The sequence below is a fragment of the Tyto alba genome, unplaced genomic scaffold (assembly GCF_018691265.1).
Source record: "Tyto alba isolate M040663 unplaced genomic scaffold, T.alba_DEE_v4.0 Super-Scaffold_6, whole genome shotgun sequence".
Taxonomy (NCBI): domain Eukaryota; kingdom Metazoa; phylum Chordata; class Aves; order Strigiformes; family Tytonidae; genus Tyto; species Tyto alba.
The window spans coordinates 48,427,644-48,444,697 of NW_024881327.1; the positions used below are offsets into that span (position 1 = coordinate 48,427,644).

The 17,054-nt window shown below is 37.6% G+C and overlaps 1 protein-coding gene across 8 annotated transcripts in view; it reads left to right on the plus strand.

The window, feature by feature from the left end:
• Positions 1-17,054, plus strand: part of CTBP1 (C-terminal binding protein 1) — a 247,526-nt gene that overhangs the window by 199,634 nt on the left and 30,838 nt on the right. For 6 of the 8 annotated variants that reach the window (XM_032987369.2, XM_032987370.2, XM_042808077.1 and 3 more), the window contains one exon: positions 6,072-6,226. In XM_032987369.2, coding sequence (XP_032843260.1) covers positions 6,072-6,226 — 155 coding nt within the window. Of the gene's footprint in view, positions 1-874; positions 925-2,456; positions 2,674-6,071; positions 6,227-17,054 lie in introns of those variants that run through there. The other 2 variants (XM_032987372.2, XM_032987373.2) reach the window with 2 other exon arrangements.

Genomic DNA, 17,054 nt, shown 5'->3' on the forward strand with positions numbered 1-17,054 from the left:
GTTCATTTGTTTGGATTTTTTTTTTTTTTTTCATTTAAATTACTGATCCGTGTACCTGCATTGTATTTTAAAGTTTATTTCTACTTGACTGCTTGTAGAGTTTTGCTCTACCTTGAATCTAAATGTCGCTTGAGGTCACGGTGCATGAAACAATGAGACGATGAAAACGAATTCTGATATCTAAAAATGCATGATGTGCCAGGAACCTTAAAATAAGTTTTTAAAGTATAGTGTTTCTAGGAATTTTTATAGTGCATATTGGCAAATCTAATTCATAACAGCTTCTGTGTTTGTGTTATGAGTGGGATATTTTTTGTTTGTTTTGACAACTCATTCTTTACTTGAATTAATATTAGCATTTATTTTAGAAAAAACATGTAAATTTTTTTAGGGCTTATGGTAAATAAGTGACAGCTCTGACTGAAGTTATAGCCTAGGTAAGAATATAAAGTAAAACTAAATGCCACAGGGGATTAGTCTCATTTTACATGTGCAAGACTTTAAATTAGTTGAATGTCCAACTTGTCATTTTCGGGTCTTGTTTCCGTAAATATTGATTAGATTTTTCAGTAGTTTGTGTTTTGTTAAGAGCTTAAATCACTTTAATGTTTTACATTGCATAAAGGAAATTTTGTAGGCCAAATTCTTCTTTTAAAAGGACATTGTCAAAGGAGTTTTCCTGCTTATTTAATCCTTGCACTTGTAAGAATCCCCAGAAATGTGAAAATGAAAACTCCTTTGCCAGGCTGCTGTCCTCCATTTCATATGCATATTGGTTTGTCATTATAGGGTTACTGATAAGTGTTGTGCTTTTTGGCATTGATGTATTTTTCAGAAAAAAGAATTGAAGCGTTTGTTTTGAAAAAAGAAAAACACATTTAAAGAATTACATGGACTTTGCAAACAGATTTAAGAAAATGAAAGGTAGGTCAAATTTTAGGCCTACAAAACCTGACAATGTCCTTTTCTTTTAACATGTATGCCTTATTTGAGACATTCCTGATCCTAATGATGTTATATTAATCAGTGGCAGGAAAATGTGAAAATTAAATTGATAATCTTTAATCTTAATATCTTGCCTTGTTGCATATTGGTATGTTTTCTAATGTTAGCAAATGGTGACAGCCTACTTTGAGATCTCTATTATTTGTGCAGTGTGGTCACTTTAGTTACTGTCAGTTTGTGACACAGAAGGTTGTTTTATGAAGCGTTTAGAGTATGTTCTAACAGCCTAGTGTACGTCAGGGAGAATTTTCTTATCCTGCAGCTGTGATTATGCCTAATGGTATTGGCTTCAACTTTTCCCCTTGGAGTGTGGCACAAAAGTGTGTGCACCTTTCAGGAGAGACAGGAGGTGCGGGTAGGAATTGGGAGGGGGGAGGAAACTAGTCTAAGTAGCTTTTTTTTCATTCCAGTTTAAAAAAAAAAAAAATACATCTTATGCTAAGGTTGATAATTTCTAAGTCCCCATGCTGCCAGAGGTATGGAGGTAATAATTAATGATCCTTACTCTCCTCTTCTAGTTGCAAAGCTGAAGGATAAATTCATTAATCCTCTTGTTTGTGAGACCCACAGTCATTTGAAATGATTGTGTATGGGGCTGGCTTCCTATCGGGTTCTGCAGCTGAAAACTGCTTTTTAAATTTCCATGATTTTTCAGTAAAGCTGGTCTAGAATAAGGTTTTGATACTTTATTTTTTTTTTTTAGAGCAGCTAGTCCAAATTGCAGTTGTGAAAAGGCACTCTACTGTTTTCCATATGTAGCAGCTGTTTGCCATGCAGCTAACTGCTCTATCTGTGTGTGCACATTATACCTGGTACTATGTTGGAAAAATCCAGTGGTCACCGGCATGGTAGCTGTTACTGGGACAAGAGCTTCACTACCAAATTATTTCCATATTGGAGGAGGAAAAAAAAAAAAAACAACAAACTAATACTAATAGCTGGATTATAGCTATTGTGGGATTTTTATTTTTTTTTTTTTTTTTTTTTAACTTAAATACATTTAGATAACCTTAAGGGCCTGGCTTAAACCCAACCAGACCAGCAAGTTCAGAGTTACGGCTTCTCACTCCATCTCTGGTACTGACTGGAGAGCCTGGCTCTCCAGCACGGGCGGTACTGGAGACCACCCACTGTCCTCAAGTCCTTTCTCACCTAGGCGAAGGCTGTGCAGCCTGAGTGGTGCCAACCGTCCCAGGTACGTCTGTTTACAGTACACCTGTTACAGTACACCTGCTGTCCTGCACAAGGTGCCCTGTGTGTCTGAACAGCCGCTGGTTCCCCTGGTATGTTAATGGCCGGTGGCAGCACAGCAGGTGTGGTGGAAAGCCAGCAGCGAAAGGGGGAAGGGTACAGATGCAGTGAGAAGCTTTAACTTTGAGTTTCCTGGCTTTTGTGAGCACCAGTCAGACCCTTAATGTTGTTTTAATGTATTGTTTGTGTTTAATTTTTAGTAAAAATTTGAACACCATCCAGGCTACAGAGATTGCAGTGGATAAGAAGTTTAAAAGCTTTGGTTCAAGATTACAGGAGGCTGCAAGAAAAATTAAAGACATGGAAATGAGGATGGAATGACAGGCTGCTATTTTGCCTCAGAATGCTGAAGATTATAAAGCATTGAGAAATCGAATTCATGACCCTGGAAATCAAGCTCAGATTAAGAAATGTCAGGTTGGTAGGGGTTCCTGAAAGTCTCAAGTTAGGGTAAACTGAGATTGTTTTCCCATGATAAAGGTTCTAGAATGTGGGGGTGGATGGTATAATTTTTGTTATCTGTGTTATGTGAAATGATATATCATATGCTTAAATAAGCCAGCTAAGAGAAATTATTTTTTAAAAATTAGTTTTACATTTGTGGTGTTGAATATCACTTTTGACCATTTACGGTTACTTCTCTCTGGCACCAAGTTGCATGATTTACTATTAACGCAGACATGGAAACTACTGCTCTTAAATACATTTTGCTTTATCCTGCTGCTCCAAGGGTCTGCTGCAGAGCCAAACACATGGTGCAGTATGACATTTCTAGATAAGAAACAGGCAGAATGTATCTAAATGGTGGAAGTAGTAGTTTTTTGTTCTAAGGGTTCTGATTCATAGTGAAACTGTGTCTTTCCAAATGTAGACTTTAAATAGTGACTGCCAATGTGATTAAGTTACTGCAAGTTTACTTAAGTGTTGAGTTACTGTCTGCAATTCAGTGATATGGTATTTAGGCAGAAAGATTGTGCAACAGGAAGTCTATGCTGAAGTTCAGAAAAAAATTTGGCAAGAAAAGGTTTGTAGGGTTTTTGTGGTCAAGGTCGCTGGATGTATTTGAGTTCTGGGGACTCTTAATGAAGTCTGAGATTATCTCGGGGAGGGTTTATCCTTCCAGTTGTTTTTCTGACTTTTGTTTCTATGCTTTGGGGCTCGGTCTGGCATACTGCTTAGCACCAGCATTAGACACCAGCAACTTGGTTGAATTGATAGATGTACTGGCGTGAGGAGAAAACGAGACTACACCTTTATGCATTTTAAAGGTCATTATTTTAAAGGATTGTGGTTTTTGATAGTATATTTCATTAGTTTCTGAGATAGCCCTAGTCAGAAAAGTGTTTCTTACAGTAACAGTTTTTAATCTCATCTTGTACTATGTTTAGACTATATGCACACTTCTGTTGACAGAGGTGCTTTAGCTGTAGGTCTAAGGGAATCATCTGTGCCCTGTCTTTCCTCATATATCTTCAACAACTTCAGTATCAAACATCTGTTTTCTTTTTAATTTTATTTCAGATAGCATTCAAACTTGACACTAAAATCCTGGTTTTGTTAGACTGACAATTAAGATGATGGCCATAACATTTGTAAAATGAGCAGAGTTTTTCTGTGCAACATAAGACTTGCAATGTCATTTTTACATTTGTTTCAAGACATAATTGCGTTTTATTAATGCTGTTATGTACACTGTTTTGAAAGAAACATGAACAAGTCTATAAGGTGCTTTGTTTTAGGATGTTTCTAAGGAAATTTAATGTGTGGTTTTATAATTAAGTTCCCATTAAAGGATAGTAGTTACTCTCTGGATAACTATGTAGCTTTACATTGTGCATTCATAGTGTTTGTGTCCTGCACCACATTGTGTGGTTTATTTACTAAAAATGACTGTATGAAGCTTATGTGGTCATTTCTGGTTCAGACAGGTAACAATAGAAAGTTAGCAAGATACTTGAGTTTTTAAAATGGTACTAAAAATGTTTTCATTTAACTTTGGTGGCTGGATATTACTGAAAGAATCTGTGTACCAGAAGTATTTTTAAGCATGTCTATCACGGTAGAAGTTAGGAATTGAGGGTTTTACAACAGATAATAGTTTTCATGGGTGTTGTACCCATGAGAAACTTTGTTGGTGAATACTTTTCACATCTGAAAGCCTCTGTTATGGTGAGAGTACAGCAGAGTCAGTCGGCATCATCAGTTGTTCGGAGATACTGGGACTAGAACAGGAAAGAATCAAATGTAGTGACTCTTGTTCTGTCTTCTTCAAGTAAACTTGAAACTGTTTGAGTGGGTAAAGAACTTAAATGCCAGATTATAGTAGGGCTGGCCTATCATCTTGACTTGGTTGGGGGTGGACATGAAATTTATGGGTGCAGGCTGGACAGTTGAGGATACGAGGTTAACAGTCTCCTCAGCTGTTCTACTTCAGCCCTAGACCTGAGCTTGGTCCCAGTGGGGAAGGAATATGCTGCTTCTGTTGATTTGTGAAAAATCTCTCTTCCCAGTAGCTCCTTTTCTTCACCAGGTATCTTGTACATCTGGGGTTCTGTTAATTTTCAATCCACTTAAAATGCAGATGACAGTCTTTCGGGCCTTGCTTTTTGACACAAGCTGGGACCTAAGATGCAAGGACTGCTTGTAGAAGGTAGCTGAGGAACCTCAATCTTTTGCATTGATGTTGGTCTAACTTGTATTATCAATCAACAAACAATGTTTATAAATTCAGACTGCAACAAGAATATATTGTTGAAATTTGCGTACAGGAAATATCTAGCCTGCTTCACTTTGCAGTGTTTAAAACTACTTTAAAAGAGAAAAAAAATTATGTACTTTTGTTCTTGGTTTTTGCTTTTATTTATCTCTTCAGGAAGTCCCCTTTTTTCCCACCCACACTTAACTCCTTTCATATAAATGTAACGGTTAATATTATTCCCTTGAGTACTTTTATATATTTATAGCATCTATACTGTTTAAAAAGATGCTTTCTAAATATCTTGTTATAAGGGTTACTTTTCATTTTAAGACTTCATAAAGAGGATATAAATGAAGTCTGCATATGAACTGATTTTCCTTCCCCCAGATATTTAATATGTATTTCTTTGCTATTCTATGATGTTCCAAGCATGATGTTGATTTGGGAAAGGACATTTTGTTGATATTTTGTAAAAGTACAATGGTGGATTTAAGTGTGATGTGTTTGACTAAGCTATAAAGAACTGTTCTGTAAAACTTTTAGGTCTAAGCAGACCTACATAGATGAGCATCTAGCCTGTACGTTTGGAGATTGGATCTTCAGTAAATTAAAAATTATGCTGTTGTGGGCTTTTTTCCAGTTAAATTTCAGTCTCAGCAAATCATCATCATATATGTAAATTGAATACTCAAATCCTTACTAAGTTGCTTATGATGTTCCATAGGCCATACTCTTACAAGCCTGGACAAGTTATTTCTCTCTGTCTAGAGCTGACAAAGGTGTGGAAGCCAATCAAAACATAAACCTTGGATAAGATCTCAGAGACACTTCTTAATAGTGCAGCAAGGATATATATTTAAAAAATAAATACGTTCTCTTACTGGTTTTATCCAGCTTCCATTGTTCAGCTTCCACTGTTCAGCCTCCTCAACCTCCATCTCATTTTTTTCTTAGGTCTTCTGTGTTTGGTTGATTGCTGACTGTAAACCTGTTCCTGCTTTACTAGCTTCAGTCCTTGAAATCTTTTTCTGTCATCAGCATAAACAGACTAGCTATAACCTATATTTTTATTACATTTGCATGGGTTGAATAACAGGTCTTCTCTGTTTCTTTGTAGGCATTCGACCTCCGATCATGAATGGGCCCATGCACCCACGCCCTTTGGTAGCATTGCTGGATGGCAGGGATTGTACAGTAGAAATGCCTATTCTGAAGGATGTAGCCACGGTGGCATTTTGTGATGCTCAGTCCACACAAGAAATTCATGAAAAGGTAATATTTGGAGGTATAATTGAGATGTTTTAGAAAACGCCAGTGTTTTGATGATTATGAACAGATACAGTATTGTGTTAGCTGTGATAATATGTTTAGCTATTGCATTTTAGCTAATGGTTGATTCCCTTAGTGAGCTACTGGTCATTTCCAGGAAGTGGTGAAACATGATGCTGAAACAAAGACGAAAGTATCTGTGTTGAAGTCTGCTTTTGTGTAGTGTATCTTTGGCTGGATGTTTTCCATATGCTTACCTACTGAATTGGATTCATGGAGAGAGTTACCTCTGGGAAAATTATATTATTACATGATATTTTGAAATCCTTCTGGGAAACACTGTTGCTTAGCCTTCAGCTGGAAAGCAAAATGTCAGTATTGGATTTGCCATGTGAGGAACTTTGAGACTTGTTTGTTTAGCCAAGGAATTGTGCAAATTGGGTTGGGAGGCCTTGTGCTCTGAGAATTGACGCTGCAGAAGAGTTTCAAAACAAACGCTAACCCATAATTTATTTAGAAAATGAATTTAAAAATACATTCTTAACTGTATATTATTCCAGAAGTTTGCACCCTTCCTTGTCATTTGGGAGCTGTAAAATAACTGATGGTTCTTAATGTTGTCAAAGATTTTCTCATTTTCTTAGAGGGATACCCATTTTTTGTGATGATAGCTAAGGGAGCCAGCTGGCCCATATGCCTACATTTTCTCTTCAGACACTTCTTTCAACATGAAGACTCCATGGCTATCCCGAAATCCTCACTGCTCTCTAGACAGCAATAGAACCTTTTTCACATCCATATTTCTGTAGAGGTAGAATTAATTGTGGTGAAGATGTTAGCTAGCAGAGCGAGCCTCAAATGCCAAATACTCCTTCACCTGATAAAGGATGAAACCATGCCTTACAGCTTCTATGGAAGTAAAAAAATGTAATAAATATGACAGCAGAGAAGGAGGCAAGCGCAGAGGAGGGCAGTCGGGGCCCTTCCACAGGAATTTTATTTTCTTCTTTTCCAGCAAAGATCTATGTTAGACAAGTACAGATCCAAGTATTAACTTCAAGACTTGTTAAGTAAGTGTCTATATCCACTTTTGTGAGTATGGTACTGAATACTGCTGAGTGTGATTCAGGTGTTAAGGACTTGTCAGCTGAACTGAATTGCATCAGTATTCCTGTTTCTCTAAAGATACCTTGCTAGACTTGTCCTACACTAATTATAGCAGCTTTTGGGTTTGTGACAGGTTTTCAGAAGGTTTTCACTATTTTGAATTCATAACTGGTTTAATTGTTTATTTACTTTTCATGTTCTTGTAATATGTAACATTGTTAAATGTTTTAAAGTCTCTATATACAATGAAAGATTTAATATTTTCTTTGATGACTTTCTTACAAAGCCAGCTACTTGAAAATAATACCTATACTAACCTGCCTTCTGTTATCAGGTGAATAAATTTCATTTTCTGTAGTCCATGTTAGCATCTTTCTGGTGAAAACCCATAAAGCAAGTATTCAGCTTGTTATTTCTTAAAAAAAAAAAATGTGAAAAAAGCATTTTCATTGTTAACACTTTCAAAATTTGTAAGTCGGAAGCGGTAGGGGCTTTTTTTTAAACAATGGAGAAGACTAAAGGGTTGTATTCTGTATCAACACAGGAAACTAGAACTGCTGATTCTCATGGTTCAGGCAAACATAAGAGATGACTCCTCTCTCCTGAAGCCCTGTATGTAGTTCCTTGGTGGATATCTTTGCAGACTTTCAGGTTTTCGGTCATACCTTTCTGCCCCCCTCCCCACCCAGGAATAGGCTGTTGTCAGAACAGTGGTCAAGAATGATATTTAAGGTGGTTTTCTACCACATCAATACTGGCTTAGCATCATTACCTTGTTTTGTTCAGCTGTGTTTTAGAAAGAATAAAATTCTAATGAGAAGAGGGAGATGGAAAAAAATAAAATTGTTCCTACCAGGAAATAATCTGCATTCAAAACACACTTTTTCTCCATTCATCAGTTGTTTCTCACAGGGTAGTTGAAACTATTCTTTTTAGATGATTCTTGAAATATACACTAGATTCAGAGTTGGCAATATTATAGTTCTGATACGTATTTTTAATTAATGCATTTATTCTGTCATATAGAAGACTGTCTTTACAGTGGATGGTCAATGGGATAGCATAAAAACCGGAACTTCTATTTTGTTGTGACATTCTGTTTTGAAACAATAAGTTATTACCAAAACCTAGTGCTTATTTCAACCTTCTCTTTAGCATCTGTTGAAAAAGACCAGTGTTTTTGCTGTGCATCTAAGACTACTCAATATTGTGGTAGTGAATGATAACCTAAAAATAACTAACTTGAGAACAGATGCCAAGAAAGTAAAACTTCTGTCATCGTTGGTAATTGAAGATGCATAGAAATGGATACTGGTTTGTGATTTTTTTGTTTGTTTTGTTTTTTTAAATTAAAAAATTCTTAGTCTGTAAGATTCAAGACAATAATAATCTATGTATAATACATTAATTTAGAGAAATATTCAACCCAAGCTTTTTCTCTCAATTCCCTTGTGTCTTTTTATACAGTAAGAATTAAATTGTGATATAATGCCTTATTTCTGCGTATTTCTTTTTAATCACGTTGAAAAGTTGCTATAATCTTACTATTTTCCTGTCTCACACCACTGTCAGAAGTTTAATACATGAAATAGCTGGATTCCATTTACAAGGACTAAACATGTGAGGGATAAGTAATATAAATGCTTTTTCACTTTTTTTAGTAGTTAATAGCAATCTACTTTTCAGGTGAACTCTAACATTGACAACTGCACCACCTGTAGTTTTATGCTTTGCTTACTGAAGTCAACATCGTTTATTTCTGATGCATCAAGACTGGGTAATTCCTGTGACGTGAATACCTTGCCCTAGAAACGCTCAATATTTTCTGTTATCCATGGGGTGTAGTAAAGGAACTTTTCGGATCTTGACTGAAAGTCAGTGTGTGTATCTCAATTTGTAGCTTTGGAAAAGCATTTAAATAACTGATGAGTAACACAGATAAACTGTTGATCTTCACAAGAGTGTTTGTATTTAGTTGATTCTACTAAAGCTTGCATGCTTTGCTTTTTATTATACAGAAATAATTAATTCTCAGTGAGCTCAGTAATATATCTGGAAAATGTATTTTCACTAGCTACAAGTACACTGCTGTAATAAAAGTTGCACTAGGCCAAAGGGTGATGCAGGCCTAAAATGTTTGGGTTTGCAAAGTCCCACTGTTCTTTCAGGTAATACATTTCTGCAACAAAAATCACAAGGCTTGATTCATTATTGTATTGTTATATTACTGTAATACAGACTAAGAGAGCAAATTTAAGAAGCTTTATGCACTGTTCACTTCCATGTAAAAACTTTTTACTTCCACTGTTCATCTGCAGTCAAAAATGGCTATTTTCCACAGATCTTTAAAGTTATAGTAGAGAAATGTCTGTGTTTTAGTATTGCTTGTGTAATACCTTCATTTGATAATGGCGCTTTGCTATATACAAAATTGTTTTGAGGAAAAGTTTTAAAATTACAAATTGCATATTTAAAACAGTATCTAAAATGTTAATGTATTTATGAATGCACATACCTGGACATACTAAATGATGTCCTGTTAATTAAAACACAGATTTTGATAATTGATGTTAATTTGCAAAAGGCTGTTTTTCCCCATTGTGAAAGAAGAGGTGACTGAAAATCAGGCAAAGGTTTAGTATGGAGAAGAGCTTGGTGAAAGTCAAAGGTGAAATTTAGTTTTTCTTTCATACATTTATTGACTTTAAAAAGAGATACTGTATCTAATAGTGTAGCATATGTAGATACATTTAGATGTAGAAATTGCAGGAGGCAGGTCAGCGACTGGGAAATTTAGGATGAGTATTGAAAGAGGTGATTGACATTTGATACACATAGATGGGTTGCTGCAGATGAATGTAATGAAAAAAAGAAGACATGAACTGAGAATCATATGAGGAGGCAAGGAGTGGAAGGTGACAAAAGGATGGCTGGGAAAGTAAGAGCTGAATAAATGCACAGTTGTGGAGCATTGATCGCAGGGGTGTGGGGAGTTGGCATTTGAGGCATAAACGTGTTGGCATACGGAGAAGGGATATCTGCTGGTTATGAGGAGGTCTCGGGGACAGCATGGTAGTTTAAAACACTGTCTTTTAAAATGACTAGACAACAAAGGAGATAGTGGAAAAGGAGAATTTGTAGTAGTTTGGGAGACAGCAAAGCACAAGCTAGATATTTTTTCACAGAAAAGCAAAGAGGCAGAGAGATTTTAACATATACAGAATGGAGGGAAAGAAGTGAGGATTTGAATGCCATTTGTATACAGGGTCGAACACATGATGTTAGCAAATACTATTATACCTTACTATGTGTGCTGATTAAAGTTTTCTTCAAATTGGATAATGCCTGAGTTGCAGTTCTGTAGCAATTTCTTTATGCCAAACAGTTCAATTGTCATTCTCTTTTTATGGCAGAGGAAATTAAAGTATGGAAAATAAGTAACTTGGTTAGGTCACAAGTAAATAATAATGTCTATTAGAACTCTGCTTCATCTCGGGTCAAAGCACCCATTCCCCGAGCCACTGCTTTGGAAGGCAAGTGCTTAAGTGAATACTGACATTTACAGAGAGTAACCCAAGGTTTTGAAATAAGTTTGTAGTTACAGAACACTAGTTACACTTCTTCAGAAATTATTCATGTGCGTGGTTTTCCTGGGGTTTTGGGTTTGCTTTTTTTTTTTTTTTTTTCCACCTACCCCCCCTAGAAAACAGTTTGTTCTCAAGCCACTCCGAAAGGCTGCAATGTACGTGTTTATACTTTGACCCCTAAGTTCTCTTTTACTGTAGATGCTCTGTGAAATTGAGCATTACATTTGTCAAACTGTATCATGGGATAACTGGGAACTGCGTTCATTTGCATCCTATCAGGAAACTTCTGTCATTTAGGGTAAAAATTATTTTAAGATTTTGTGGTTAAATGTCTTAGAAATTGCATTACTGTCAATAAAAGTTAGTGACTCTGTTTAAATTGGTTTTTATTTTACAATTAAAAATGTGAAAACCAGTCTTCTCCGTGACCATCTCAGACTGCTTCCAAATGTACATGGTATTTTGGTTTGTTCTGCCAAAAATACAAGTGCTCATCCAAAAAAAAAAATTAAAAATAGTTAGCCTTCTTCCATCCTCATACCAGGTATACTTGCTTTCTTCACTGTCTCGTGATCATTTCTTTCTCCCCCCGTTTTTCTTTTCCCCAATCCTTCTTCCTTTCAGTGCCAGTCACTGTTTACTGCTTTTCTTGGCTTCTTGGGAACCTACCCAGCACTTCTGATTTCTGCAGTATTGTTCCTTCGAAGGAATTTCTACTTCTGTACCTTTGAAGTCATCGCAGACTCAAGCACACCCTTGGGATCTTTGTGTTGCCTAAGATTTTTGGAGTTCAGATTCTTTACTATTTGGGCTTCCTGACTTCTGCTGTATGTTCTGTAACATGGAATGCGCTGTGTAGCAGCTCCAAAGTGCTGAATGTAAACATAGTATGCAAGACCTGGTAACAGACATCTCAACCAGGCAGAGAGAAAATAAAGTGATTCTTACAAACCCAAATGAAAAAGACAGGAATCACAGCCAATTAGGAATGATTTTTTTTTTTTAAAGCAAGATATATAGGCTTGAAAGGCAAGGGTTTGTTTGAAGATGTTTCTCAAAATCTTTTTCTGTCATTATGTCGTACCCTGCATCTTCTCTCAAATTAACTAGAAGAAAAAAATGGATGTGTTTTTGACTTGATTTACTGCTTCGTGCAGATACCCAGTTCACCGGAACGTTAGAGAATAGGCTACTTGGTTGGAAGTGAGAAAAACCTATGCTTCATGACCTTATGAGTACTTAAGTTAGAATGTATCAGATCCCTTAACTCCTGTTAGGAAAGCACAAAATAAAATCATTTACACAGAGATAGTACATTTCCATATTTTTAGTTAAGAAAATTTAAAAGTTTAACTTCCTATTCAAGGGTGCAGGGCTTGAAATTCTTCAATCACACTTTTACGTAGGAATTAAATGTAGAAACACTTCTAGTCATTGCAGTCTTAAATAAGACTGTTTCAAAGAAGAGCTGAAGAGCTTTCATAGTGCAGCAAATATTTTGAAACTGATACAAACAAATCAAGAATGGTGCTATTGTTCAGCCAAGTCTTTGATTTGTTCTTGCTACATCAGTGGTTAAGTAAGATAATTTTTCTAGCTTCAGATTATTCTTTGTTTAGTAGTAAAGCTGCAATCTTTCATTTGTATCATCAGTGCTATTTATATTCATGATGCAGTTGCAGCATTTTAGTTTTCCATCAAAATTAAGTTCTCAAAGAATATAGATTGAAAGGAAGCCGCCTATGTTCTAAACAGTAATGTATACTTGGAAATAAGTTGTCACCTCGGAGCTGATCCAAAACGTTTTATATTTACTGAAACTGAATGAGCCTTGGATCAGGTTCCTTATGTAATTCTGAGGAAAAAGTAAAAAAAGAAGGTCCTAAAAACTTTAATTACACCTCATTATACAACACAAAGTAGTTAACGTACAGCTCTCGCAGTAAGGATGTATACAAGATCAGTGTTTGTATTCAGTGACCCTTTTGCCAACATCTGTTAGATTTGCCACTGGCAATATTACAGATCACGTGCAGCATTACAGGAAGGGGCAGGCTGCCAGTGTCTCCTGAACTAATACCCTTTAAAAAGCAGAATGGAAGTGCTGCTGTACCCAGCAAGCAGCATATATCAATCTTACAGACAGATTAGAGTCTAATACAGTTGGTTATCAATGACTTTTCCTTTAATTTCCCAGTACCATGGTTTACTAAGGATCATTGGGGCTTGAAAATTGCTGGTGATTATTAACAGGTTTTTTGAGACAGAGTTGTGTGGGTTGATGTGTTGTCATCAGTGGCTTTCATGACATAATAATCCTTTGGTATAGATGTTCAATCCATCATAGCATCTGATAGACTTAAACTGAAATGAAACATGATTCAGCCTTATTAATAGAACATACAAGTTTAACACACGGAATTCCTGTCAAAGATTTTTTTATTAAGGCCTTTTATTTAATAAAAGTATTTTCAGAGTATATTCTCAAATTGGCTTCCGTCATTTAACGGCATATAATTATCAGTAAATCCTGAAAGACTGTCTTCAATATAGTTATTAAAAGGAAGTTTGCTATCGTCTATGCAGGTTATTTATACAGTTGTGTGTGTATTTGTATGTATATGTATATATTTTAAAAAGCTAGAAATACATTATATATATCTCAAATGTCTATATATGTATTTTATGTTGTATGTGGATATATAAGTTTTTAGGAGAGTGTTTTCAGGAGCCTGCAAGTAAGCTTTGTTTGTTTGTTTAAAATATTTATACTTATTTGTATTTATGTATGGTATAAACTTAATATTTGGGGTCTACACTAGACAGTATCCTGACTGAATAAAGTGCCTATCCTAAAATGGATAGGTTACTGACAGTGCCATGGACCACAGAAACCTAACATCAAGCTGATAGGCTCATAAAGAGAAACAGGAACTTGTAAAAAGCAGCACAAACTAGCAGAGTTTGAGACCTACTAAATACTATTTGAGTACACTGTCTTTAGTTTTAATGGCATTAGTTTAACATGGACCCTTTGTAATGTTGTAGTGAGGCTTTGAGAGCAGCTACAAGTCTCCTGTAGCCTTGCCCTGTGTGGTAGATGATTGATTACAAATTTGATGTGTAGCTGCTTTTTGCAAGTCAAGTAATGCAAGGCCTACTCAGTTTAGATAAAGAACTTTTTTTTTTCTACCCAAATGTGCAAAATATCTCAAGTCTGTTGGTGACAGCAGAACATATTTTCTTTTGAGATGACACATCAAATTCCAAGTCCAAGAAATGCAGTATCTTGTAGTTTCTAGAACTAGATGAAATACAGCACTTTCTAGTGATGATTTTCTAGAAGTCTATTTTAAAAATCATGATATATCGTCATATTAGATATGTAATTTATAAATATGATCTGTCTCTACATTGAAATAGTTCGGCATTTTACATACTGTGTTATGTTTCTGTACTCTAGATTTGATCCACAAGCCTCTGGGATCAGTGTCTCATAGTAAAATGCAGTAGTATATGTTTAAGTGACCAAAGAAGAGGAGACCTCAGTGTTCTAGTCTTAGCATGTTACATGTTTATGCTTTTTAGTAAAAATAAGCGAGATGCTAAGAGTTCTCCCCAAAATAATGAGGCATGTGTGCCAAAATGGTGACTATGCAATGTTTGTCATGATGGCTGAATAGCCTGGTGGTGAAATAAAGTGGAAAAAAACAGATAGGAAAATGTTTAAAAAGGATTTAAACCATCAGTATTGAGTACTTGACATTTGTTAAATTCTTTGAAATAGAAATGTCATCCGTTCTCTCAGAGCCTTGGAGACCTAGCGTGTTGTGAAAGCAAAGTAGTCATTTTGGGGTTGAGGAACAGTGGAAAGACCTGTCTGAGCAGTTGCGATTGGAAAGGATGTCAGCTCACTGAAGAGGGTCTGAAAAAGGCTTTTAACAAGCAGCATGCTGTAGCTTCACCTGGAAGTATGTCTGAAGCCATAGAAGTTACGCAGATGGGCTCCGTAATCATTTGGCAACAGAAGGAAGCCAACTCCTGTCCTGTGTTTCAACTTTTATCTCGGATCCTTTCTTCCTGGAAAGCACAACTGTAGTCTGATGAAAGCAGGAATAGCTGTTGAAGCTACACAGCTAACTCTGCTTGTTCTCTATCAAATTTTGCCTGTTGCCTTTCCTCACAAGAGATCATGAAAGAGTATTGTCTGGCTGCGACATGCTTGGGCTGATCTGAAATTTCTAGCTTGTTATCTTATGCAAATTGACATGAGTTGGTATCATTGTAATAAAATTGAACTAGAATTTGGTGAATATTGACACAAGCTCAGTATGGAAAATGATGAAAAAGGGACATATACTTCCTATTTCTCTCATGTACCCACCACTGCGTGTTCTGCAGAAGGCAAGGGCAGGGACTGAGAGAATGAAGAAACGCCCACTGTAGCAGAAGATCAGGTTCAAGACCATCTAATGAACCTGAAGGTGCATAAGTCCGTGGGACCTGATGAGATACAGCTGCTGATAGCAAGGGAACTGGGGGATGAAGTAGGTAAGCCACTATCCATCATATTTGAGAACTCATGGCAATCTGGTAAAGCTCCTACTGACTGGAAAAGGGGAAACATAACCCCAATTTTTAAAAAGGGAAAAAAAGAAGACCTGGAGAACTAGAGAACTACAGGGCAGTCAGTCTCACCTATGTGCTTGACAAGATCATGGAGCGGATACTCCTGGAAACTCTGCTTAGGTGCATGAAAAATAAGGAGGTAATTGGTGACAGCCAGCATGGCTTCACTAAGAGCAAATTGTGCCTGACGTATCTGGTGGTCACCTACGATGGGGTTACAGTGCTGGTGGATAAGGGAAGAGCAACAGACATCAGCAACCTGGACCTGTGCAAAGCATTTGACACTGTCCCGTATGACATCCTTGCCTCTAAATTGGAAAGACATGGATTTGATGGATGGACCACTCAGTGGGTAAGAAATTGGCTGGGTGGTCGCACTCAGAGTTGCGGTCCATGGCTTGATGTCCAAGTGGAGAGCAGTGACTAGTGGCATTCCGCAGGGGTCGGTGTTGGGACCAGCACTGTTTAACATCTTTGTTGGTGACACAGACAGTGGGACTGGGTGCACCCTCAGCAAGTTTGCTGATGACACCAAGCTGTGTGGTGCGGTGACACGCTGGAGGGAAGGGATGTCATCCAGAGGGACCTGGACAGGCTGGAGAGGTGGGTCGGCGCAAAGCTCATGAAGTTCAACAAGGCCAAGTGCAAGAATCTGCATATGGGTGGGGGCAATCCCAAGCACAAATACAGGCTGGGCCATGAGTGGAGTGAGAGCAGCCCTGCGGAGAAGGACTTGGGGGTGTTGGTAGATGAAAAAAAGTATGAACCAGCAATGTGCAGTAGCAGCCCAGAAAGCTGATCACATTCTGGGCTGCATCAAGAGAAGTGTGGCCAGCAGGTCAATGGATGGGATTCTTCCCCTCTACTCTGCTCTGGTGGGACCCCCCCCCTCCTTGCAGTGCTGTGTCCAGCTCTGGGGGCCCCAACATCAGAAGGACACAGTCCTGCTCGAGCAGGTCCAGAGGAGTCTATAAAGATAATCAGGGGGCTGGAGCACCTCCCCCATGTGAGGCCAGGCTGAGAGAGTTGGGGCTGTTCAGCCTGGAGAAGAGAAGGCTCCAGGGAGACCCTATAGTGGCCTTCCAGTGCTTAAAGGGGGTACAGGAAAGGTGGGGAGGGGCTCCCTTGATCAGGGAGTGTAGGGACAGGATGAGGTGTAACAGTTTTAAACTGAAAGAGGGTGGATTTAGATTAGCTATAAGGACGAAGTTCTTCCCTGTGTGGCTGGTAGACACTGGCCCAGGGTGCCCAGAGCAGCTGTGGGTGCCCCCTCCCTGGAAGGGTTCAAGGCCAGGTTGGACGGGGCTGGGAGCACCCTGGGCTGGGGGAAGGGGGCCCTGCCCAGGGCAGGGGGGTGGAATGAGATGATCTTTAATGTCCCTTCCAACCCAAACCATTCTATGAGTATATGAGTCTGTAGGCAATCAGTAAATTATTCCTGTGCGCAGCTATTTTTTCTAAAGATTATTTCATTTTCCAGAACTGTTGACATTTATGCTGGATATCAG